General features: G+C 32.9%; 1 protein-coding gene across 1 annotated transcript; it reads right to left on the reverse strand.

Annotated features, from left to right (window-relative positions):
• Positions 1 to 7,705: 7,705 nt before the first annotated feature.
• On the reverse strand, positions 7,706 to 11,128 carry LOC144855323 (uncharacterized). The gene has a single exon (XM_078713142.1). The coding sequence runs from the start codon at positions 10,734 to 10,736 to the stop codon at positions 8,454 to 8,456; it is 2,283 nt and encodes a 760-aa protein (XP_078569268.1). The 5' UTR covers positions 10,737 to 11,128; the 3' UTR covers positions 7,706 to 8,453.
• Between the last annotated feature and the right edge of the window lie 256 nt (positions 11,129 to 11,384).

Here is an 11,384-nt window from a genome sequence, read left to right on the forward strand (position 1 = left end):
CAGCTTTCATAATATGTTATAATCTTCAAGGTCACCTTTAATTCTGAAGAGCTATTAGATATTCAAATGTATGGTGTAGCTAAAATTACACGACCTAGGTTATTCAAGTTTTTACGCGTGATGACGTCATCAAAATAAAAATGTTTACAACCCATGAGAAAGATAATCAATTGAGCAAGCACATTCTAAAATTTTTGCGAAAATCGGGCTCAAATAACGGAGATGCGCTCTACTGAATGTGATAACCCACACAAAAAGATAAAAATTACTAATTTTTAAATTCAAGTGGCCATTTGATGACGTCATACCATTTTGTACGTCTAATGTGTACATGAATATGTATCTACAACCCAATGGCTTCCCGAATAAGTTAAAAAAATTAGGGGTCACCTGCCATTCTGAAGATTTATATTCATTTTAAAAAGGCCTTATTTTTCACCATTTTCAGCACTTTGATGCAATTAATTTGCGCATTTTGTCATTTTTAACCTGCTCGTATAGTGTTGTTTTAAGTCGGAACTGACTCAAATTTGGTGAATGTACTAAGAATGGTGAGTAGAATGCGATTTGTAAAAAAAAATCATATTTTTTACGCTTTTTAAGTATCGCGCGCGCAAAAACGCATTTTTGCGCAGTAATTTTTTTAAACACGCAAATGGCCTAATTCATGCTCTAAATTGATCAAAACTTAATTTTGAGCGTTTTAAATTTTTAACGCGCGATATCACGCGCATGAACCTACGTGCGCGTGCGTTTTTATTTGCTAATATTTTTACCCTTGATCTGAAGTTTACGTGTAGTGAATTTCATTAATATGTGATAATGAATTATGGAGATATGATTGATAATGTGATTTCGCAAAATGGCGTATAAATGTCGTCACGGATGAGTGATCACGCTGGAAAGCTTATTAGGATTAAGTTATATTATTTGAAAGATATTCTGAAATTTTTGTAATCATTGACATTAAACTTTTTGAGATAATTGTTACACAAAATAGTGTACAGAAACAATAAAGATTTTATACAATAACAATAGGTGATCATTTTATTCTAAATGATCACCTAATAAAACAAGCAAAGAACTCAAAATTCTTTTTTTTTCTTTCTTTTTCCCTAAGTAGAAGGAGAAAAAGAAGTCTGGACATTTTTTTGTATATAAAAACAATAAATTCATGTTAGGGTTATGTCAAGCGTACCGTAGGTATATTAAAATATTTGGGTCTCCCACATTGCTTCAAATTCTCCACGGGGATGACACATTTTTCAGAAATAAACCGACCGTAGCGGTTTAAAAAAAACAACTGAAAAAGTTTAGTTTAAAACGAAACTATAAAATGTGCCATGTAATACATACGTGGTCCGAGTTTTTGTCAGAGTTAGTGTATAGGCCTAATTCCAAGTTGTATACTTTGTATATTGTATCTATGTTTGTAACATGTACCGGTACTGTACCATCGTTTTAGTATACTGTAATTATGAATTTACGATTTAAGAAATCATGTGATTGGACAATGGCTGTTGAATAAAATTGAAATAAAAGAGAGAATGTTTTGTATATGCGTATTTTAATTACTTATTACGTGTTTTGTTAAGCAGAGAAACGCAACTCAACGACTAAAATATACATTTCACATATCGCGTCATAACATTCATAAGATCGAAATGTTGCGTAACTGGCGTTCCATAGTTTACTGGAATTCATACAAAATATAAACATTGCAGGAGTAGTGTAAACTGGGTCAGCAAACTGACCAATCAGACTACAGAAGATGGTTTTAATGATAACACATTTTCGTATATCTCAGATGGATTATGAATGATAAAATACGCATGCAATATCGGCAGTGTTGAAGTATAATATTCGGAAAATCTTACACTGTCTAGCAATAGGCCTACCGCTAAAATAAATATGAAACGCTATCACGCCCATACAATGACGTGTGTTTTTGGCAGAACTGACATGTGCCTCTACTGTAGGGGATGACGTAGAAAGCAGGCCTTCGCAATCGCAATGAGCAATGTTCGTTGGAATGGCGGTATACAAATGAACATCATCATGACAATATCTATGAGAATGAGCAAAATCAGCTAAAACTGCGCTTCGAACCAGGAATCTTCTGCTTGGTATGCGGACATCCTACCACTAGACCACATAAGTTATCTTTAAAGTGTTTGGACTGAACAGAAGCTAGAAGACGATGTTTTGTTCAATCAAACACGCCTGTAAACTTGAAGACAACCGAGATTCGAACCCGAAATCCTAACATTCGACCACATATTTCAGAGAAGATCAAAGGCGTCAATCTATTCACAATTCACAAACACGCCAGTCAAGTTGTACGAGTGTAAGAATAAAACAAATCTGCTCCAACCGGGATTCTAACACGGAATCTCCTGCTTGATTTATACAAACATCCTACCATTATACCACATATTTCTCCATAAATTGATTGAACTAAACATAAGCTCAAAGGCGTCAATCTATTGTCCGTCAATTTGAATTAAAAAATGCCCGTCCGTCAAGTTGTGACCATGCGAGAATGAGACAAAAACTGCCCCAACCGAGATTCGAACCCGGAATCTCCTGCTTGATATGCAGACATCCATTAGACCACAAACAAATAACGACGGCGTCAATCTTTCTCTCCACATAATTATTATTCAAACACGCCTGTCAAGTTGAGGACATCTATGGGAATAAGACAAAACCGATCAGGGATTCAAACCAGGAATTCTCTGCTTCATATACTGTGACATCCAATTATACCACATCAAGTAAATACAAGCTTAAAGGCGCTCTTTCTTCGTAATTTTTATTGTACAATCAAAATAAACAATACTTTTATTCCACAGGTGTTATACTGCAGAACAGCACCATGGAAATCAGTGTTTATACAGTATCAGTGAATATACTCTATTCACTAGCTTGGGGACCATGTCAACAGTTAATCTCCTGCAGTTACTGCAGTAACTATTTCTCACTGCAATTGATTTTAGTTTAAATGTAGACGTTTACTGGCAGTCACTGCAATGTGTAATACTACCACAGCAGCTTTCAAAGTAATTTGCATGAACATGTTAAAAAATAGTAGTTACTGTGGTAGGATAATGTTGACATGATCCCTACAGCAAATACAAAGAAAATTGATATTAACATTAATATTTTGTACATAAATTTCTATTTCATTAGAAAATATTTGTGGCTGATCAACAAATAGTATGTCTTACTTTATTGTATACGATTTTAAATGAACAAAGCATATAGATTAATATAAAAAAATATACAATATACCTCTAATTACACTGTAGTAATGAAATAGACAGTGTTGCTTAACTGAACGTGGACAAAGCATAAAAACAGCTATTAGAAAATCACGCCTATTGGAAGGGTCATGTAGTTCAATTTGGGTCATTTATCTTTACAAATCCATTAGCAACAATTTAGATTTAGATGCATCATCTTCATGACTGAAATTGTCCAACATTAAGGGACCATGTCAAACATTAAGGGACCATGTCAAACATTAAGGGACCATGTCAAACATTAAGGGACCATGTCCAACATAAAGGGACCATGTCAAACATTAAGGGACCATGCCAAACATTAAGGGACCATGCCAAACATTAAGGGACCATGTCAAACATTAAGGGACCATGTCAAACATAAAGGGACCATGTCAAACATTATGTCATGTCATGTCATTACATCATGTGTTATTACATTAAAACTATAGTTACTGCATAACTACAGTAGATTAATGTTGACATATGATCCCTAATATGTTATTAAGTTATTGTATAGATTTCACCTAATACATTAGTCATGTTTTGTATGCAAGATATGCAATTTATTTTATTTAGACCAAGTAAAAAAAAAACATTAGTTTTACATCCAGGATTAAATTTTTATTATTATGATCATTTTTTTTTTTCATGAAGCCGAATTTTTTTAATTGATCATATTGAAATGTGTTGGTACATTAACAAACTAAAGCTCTGTCTAACACTATCAAACTTTATTTGACAAAAAAAAGTGTGATGTGCCCAAATATGGTAGTGGTATACCCAAAGAGGTTAGTGATATGACATCATCATGTCCATATATATATCACATTTTTTTGTCACATAAAGTTTGATAGTGTAGACAAGGCTTAACGATGATAATCATATCTCCCTTTTTTATAGTGTCAACAAAAATATAGTTAGTAAAGCCCTTATTTAAAAACATTTTTAAATCCCGGACGTAAAACAAATTGTTATATTTATCTTAAATTCTTCAAATAATTAGAGAATGTGGATATTGATGAGTTCAAAATGGATGTAATTATCGAAGACTTATTAAAAATACAAAATATACAATTATAATATATACAAAATGTTATTTACAGATACAGTATCTTGCGGATCATGTCAACATTATTTTACTGCAGGCACTGCAGTACCTACACTTTTTACTCCACTAACAAATATATTTAGTTTGTTTTAAGCAGGGAGTTTACTGGAAGTTTATGAAACGATGACTGTTATAAGAATGTGTATTGATTACTCAATGCAGTTACTGCAGTAAATGCAGTAAAAATAATTATGACATGGCCCCTTAGTAAAACCATTCAACATATTAAACTTAACTTAAATCATAAAAAAATATTCATAAAAATAAAAATGACATACAGTATTACAGTACAATATATCATAAACATGTCCAATTTACTAAGTAGACATCACAACATAAGATATATTAAACAAATTGGTCTCTAACAATTAAGAAAGTCTTGAAAGTATCATAAAATATATATAATGTCGGTGGGCATGTCTCATAATTTGCTAAGAAGTTCAATTTTATTTGTAAAGGAAGGTTAGTATAAAAAATAAAGAAATTGAATTGTGATTAAAACTTCCATCAAAAGTTCCCATCACTCAATCCAATATAAACAGTTTAGATTTTTACTGTATACATATTCTTAGATATAAACAGATTAAAACATTGATGTCCCTTTTTGGAAATTTTCAAAATAATAATTTTAATGAAATTAAACTTGTTTTGCTTTTTTCAGTGGTATTTATGTTTTTATAATCAACTGTACTGTACATAAATAAATTACACCAGCTAAAGTGAAAAAAATATAATTGAAAAAAAAAATGCATTTTGAAAATGTTCTTTTAAAACCAAAGATCATTCTCTTCTGATTATAATTCTAAATACGGTACCCATTATTCTCTTAAAATCTAACAGAGGTTACGAGCCTATAAAAAACTGCTTTCAATTACTCCTAATAGTAGGGCATTGTTTCAGCATTATGGATCTAGAAAGACATGAAATTTTAAAATACTGTACTTTGCTTTCCAGTTAAATTATAGAAAACTAGTGGCAGATAATTTGGTAACCATTGAAATTTACATAATTACAACAAATAAACATTATATTTTTTTAATATAAATCTTAAAGCTGATATTAACACGGTTACACAATACTGTATGTTAAAGCAGTGATTTCCAATGTGGATTGCTTCGAAGTATTAACAGGTCTCCCTCCACTTAAAGACTCTATCCAATTTCAAACCGCTGTACCGTAGATGATCGCCTATCTTATACCATTAGCTGCTGCTACAGTAATTAAAGACTGTCTCTAATTAGAGACCAAAGACCACGGTTTGGGTGGACCCAACTGAACATTTTCTTCAAATATTTTTTCCCAATAAAGACCTCTTTACATATACAAGGCCATATACATGGCTGCAGTCACGTGCTCAAATTTGAGTTAGTGTTAACCGACCGACCGACCAACATAGTGACTTATAGAGGCTTGTTCCACGCGACTAAAAAGAAACTGCCATTGAAAATTTGAAGAAAACCAGAAAACTACAAATGGACAAAAAATCAAACAAACCAACCTGATCACATTTCCCCCTCACCCTTCAGGGAGCAGGATAACCATTCTTTAGTTTCCCTCTACAGTAAACATCTACTGTAGTGCCGGTCTATAGTTGGAAGGATTTTAATTAGAGACCAAAGCTACTGTACTAAAAAAATTGTCCCAAAAGTGGTCTTTAATTGGAAGGAGATCTATATTATATATTGTACTTAAACAAGGCCAACAGCCATTAAGTCGCGTGCTACAATGCATAGTGATACCGGACCGACAGACAGACCGACAGACAGACAGACCGACCGACATAGTGAACTATAGAGTCGCGTCCACGTGACTAAAAATCCTTTGCTACTGTACAAAGAGTACTTTCACTGTCTCCAGCCTGGAGTATAATATGTACACACTCGTTACTAGAGTGGTAAATGAAACACGTTTTGGAAACCAATGCATTAGATACAGTACAGAGTACACAATATATTTCTGAGAGGTTAATTAACGAATAAATTAATAAATAATAAAACTGTGCAGCAATAAATAAATTTATCTCTACATCAAATTATCTAATGATTTTGCCACTTTTAAACTTACAGTATATGATGGATCAGTACAGTATATTAACTTTTCATTTATATTTTTTTTAATATAATTAAATAAAACCATTTTCATATCATTATCACTGCATAGGCTTGTTTGATCTAATCGTAAAGATGTATTGTCCCTCAAAAATACGAAAATTGAAGATTAATTAAATCAGACGTTGAATAGGTAATTTTGTAGTTTCAATCAAGTTACTCTTCCGTAGAAAAAAAAATGTTTTCACTTATAAAATAACATAATAAATTGTTAAATTCAACCAAAAATCAATTAACTGGCAGCCAATTTGACCCTTTTTTGCTTTAAATTACAGCAGTTTTTTCAGGCAAATAAATTTTGTTTAGATCCAATTTTTGTTCAAAGTGGATAAAAACTATTATGTAAGATCAAAATGGCATATTCAACAACAAAAATGTAAATATGATTTTTCAGGGTGACAATACGTCTTTAATTAACAAATCCTAAACACAATTTGAAAACAATATTTTTTAGGGGAACAATATATCTTTAAATAAATATGAACAAATGTAATCATTAATATTTATGCATCCCATAATACAAAAATGTCTTTGTCTTAATATTGTAGGGCCAATATTTTACAACTATTGACTATTTTAGTAAGTTAGTAATTGTCTTTGTTTGACTGTACATACTGTATGACTAATTCTAATTAAAATTGCAATTTCAGTAGTTTATAAAATGTAAGTAAAATTAACAAATTTGCAAACCTAATAATGTACTGGATAATTATTGATAACAATATGAAACTTAATTTGATTAAATTAAAAGATGTATTGTCCCCCAAAAACAAGAAAAATGAAGATTGATAAAAATCATTCATACTTTGAATTAGGCAGTTTTTATTTTATTTTTTTTTAAAAGTTTTAATAAAGTTATTCACATGAAAAAAAACAAATTACAGTAATGATTTCACTGTCCAATTTTTTTTCTTTGAATTACAAAAAAAAAAATAATTCAGGTTAATTTTTTTCCAAATTCAATTTTTGGTTAAATTAAATAACTATTATGTGATATTAAAAAATGGCATATTCAACTAACTAAAACATTTTAAACAATTATTTTTTCGAGGGACAAACTATCTTTAAATTTAATGAAAGAAGATGATATTGGAAAAACTTGTTAGTTACACATAATTAGTTGCAGCTGTAATTGATATGTAATTGATAATATTAATATTATTAAAGCATTTAATGGAATGACTAATCGAATGTTTTATAAACTGAATGCATCTATGACTTTATCAATCAACATTTTATGGAATTTTATATTGCAATTTCACAAAGGATATCTATTTTAATGTAAAATGTGGAAATTTAAAAATTGAGTAACATTCAGTTAGATCTGTGGTCTTTGAATGAATTCGTTTGGATGTAAATTATCCAGGGTTAGTAAGAATGTCCAAATTAAATATAGATAATCTTTTTTTCTAATTATTTTAATGATAAATGATAAAAATAAAAATCTTGTGAAATGTGCCTGAAAAAAACACTACTGTAGGTAATATAATAATTACTAATTAATAATAATTGTACACAAAATGGATATTACTGTTAAAAATACCGTAATTCAATTCAAATATATCCCAGCTTATTTTCTTGATTTTTAAAATTTGACCTCAAGGTCAAATTTTAAACTACTTGAGCAACAACAATGGGACTAAACCATCTCACATGTGAAGAATTTCCAAAGTATACAGTAAATGCATTGATTTTAAAGATAGCTACCTGTATTTAGAAATAGTGTGAACAGGAGGTACAACAGTATGTTTCCAATGCGTAACTTGAAAGCATCAGTTTAGTGTACAGAAGTCGTATTTCCATAAACAAGAAAATTTCAAAAAACAAATCTCCGCTTAATTCACACAAATAATATCAGTGGAAAACAGACCTTAAGCTTGCTTTTAGTTGAATTTGATTTGACCTTGGAATACATAGGTCAACTATAAACATACAATTTCTGTTGCAATTTTAAACATAACTGGGATCAGTAACATCTATGTCATGTCCCTGCATGTACAAAACATCACTTGAGTTATTTGTTTGGCCAGGTGGGATATCAGCGTATGGACTAATTGGCCGATCCGATGAAGCGTATCCATTATTATTGGGATAAAATGCAGGCGATCTGGCCCCTTCAATCCTAGAATCTTGATCATAATAACGGTCCGTTATACTGCTAAACACGGAGCCATCCTCGGAAAAACCATGAGGGTCGTAACTGTCTGGATAATTTGGATTGCGTGCGTTATACATGTCATTCGTAACGTGCATATCGCTGTTATAGCTTGGATTGTCAATTCCTGGTCTGAGGCCGTAATTAGCAGGGTTTCTGCGATCGTAACTGCTGTAATAATTGTCATACCTATCTTGTGGTGGCGGAGGACCATAATTTACCGATGGATGGGGATGTTGCATTCTGGGATCATCCTGGGGATGTTGCATTCTGGGATCATCATGTTGGTAACTGTATTCACTGTAATGATCAACTGACGGCGGTCTGTGATAGCTTTCTGGTTGATCAAACTGAGGGTTATGGTAGTCATGGTAACTCAATGGTGGGTTATCACTGTGAACACTCGGAGGATTGTAATCGTAGCGACCGCTAGCCGGAGACATATTCTCTGTTTCACGATAAACATCGGTTTCAACATAACCATTTGATCCGCTACGATAATTATCCATTTCAACTCGCTCTTGTAGATTTTCCAAAGATGGCGCCCTCTGATTAAATGGCATCTGCATACGTTTTATAGTTGGATATTCGTTGTCGTCTTTGGTATACGCATCTCCGGGCACAGATTCACGCCACCAGGAACGTGGATCGTGATTACCATTATGCTGCCTTGGCACTACATCTGGCTCATCAGTAATAGGTAAAGGTTCCTTTTTAACATCATCATCAAAATCCATTTTCTTTGTTGGCGGTGCATGGCTACCAATTCCATTTGGAGGTGAACCAATCGACATGACTTTTCCGGACAAATCCATTTTCTGTTTTCTCTTCCCACAGAAATATATGGCGAGCAGTATAACCAAAATAATTATAACAATGCCTGCAACAGCGCCGCCAATAGCGGCACCAAGATTACTACTATCTTCTGGTACCGGTGTTGTAGTTAATTTTGGTTCGTTACTATTGGTTGTTACTGATTTAGTGGTAGGTGGATTCATTCTGCTTGTTGGAATTATACCTGTAGGCCCACCAATTACTTCCAAAAATACTTGGTCCTCTGCAGTTTGTCCCTGCTCATTTCTTACAACACATTTGATTGCAGTCTGATGATCACTAGCTATAACTGAAGTGATAGTCAAAACAGATTCCATTCCCATATTATTCTGTGTATACCTGCTGCTTGGTATATTTCCTGTAGACCATTCAAAAGTAACTGAAGTAGCACTTGAGGCTGTACAGGTAAAGTTTGCTGGTGATCCTTCTTCATACTCTGCAGCTCCTGAAGTAACTGCCACCACTGGCATGTCAACAACCGTAAGCGCATTAAAGCTACAAGATTCAGAGTATGATGTAAAAAGAGAGCTTGTAGAAGAGCAGCTTAAAACCATACCAGTATGGGAGAGTTCTGCTGTAAAAGTGTATATAAGATAAAGTCTGTTAGTGTTATTATCTTCTCTTTCAGTTACTGTACTTAATAATGGTACGCCATCCTTATTCCATTGTAATTGAACCTTTGGATCACCAATTTCCGACACACATGTCACCTCAACTTGAGTTCCAACAGACACAGTTGCAGAACTGTCCAAACCATTACATTCTGGGTATTCAGGGACTGATGGAGTGTACAAGACATTAAATGTTGCTACACTCGATTTAAAATCTGTAATGTTTGTACACATATATGTAGTTTCCGGATGTTTACAAATTACACATTGATAATTTCCAGAATCTACACCTTTTATTTGATCAATAATCAATTTATACGTTCCTGTGTCACCTTGGTCAATTTTGGTAATTGTGTATCGATCTTCTGGGTCTTCACCATTTATATTTTCTAAAGCAACCTTATCAATTTGGTTACGCGCCGAGAAAACCTCAGAATCTTTAGTCCATGCCAGAAAAAAAAACCCAGCAAGATAGGTTCTGTTGACAACACATTCCAAAGTATGGTCTGCACCCTGTGTCACTTCAGCAGATTGTGGCTCTGTTAAAAACTGAGAATTAACTTCGACAATATAAACCAATCCAGCAAAAATTAAAATAATCCATAAACGGCGTATATTTATATGTGTATCCATGGTAGTTAATATATCCAATGTATGCTACAAATAGTTAAAGAGTGTCCCATTAGCGAGACTCGCACAGAATGTAAACCAGACCAGAGAGGTTTGGTTTAAACAGGGCAGATAATGAGCAGGTGTGTGCTACCCTCAGATTTCAGAGTACAAAATGGCCTAAAACATAGGCCTACAGCGATAATATTAAACTCAATCGGTACCGGAATGCTTGACTTTAAAACTCACCATATATTTAAAATTCCGTCTTGAGGTAAGTTCTTTTATAAATAAACTGCAATACAAAAATATTCCTTACAATAAAAAATCTGAGTTCACCTACTTAGGATCTGGAATTCATCTACTAACTAAACGTTCTTTCCTCTAACAGGATTTACCTACCAATTTTTTAAGCCAATCAAACTTAGGCAATGTGATCCTATATTCTAATTGGTCGAATAAAGCCAACTCACCTCTTTAGTTCCGCCCACCACAGTGATCGTCAAAAGCCACTACTAACAATGTATAAAGTACAGTACATTATTGTTTTGTTTTCACCTTCTATTATGTAAAAGCTACTTTAAATTCTTCTATTCATTGTATAATTCTATTAGCCTTGAGTGACTAAGCATGTACAAGAGAATTCACTTCTCCTGATTTTCAAAATGACCA

Source organism: Antedon bifida, chromosome 11, assembly GCF_963402885.1.
Source record: "Antedon bifida chromosome 11, ecAntBifi1.1, whole genome shotgun sequence".
Lineage (NCBI taxonomy): Eukaryota > Metazoa > Echinodermata > Crinoidea > Comatulida > Antedonidae > Antedon > Antedon bifida.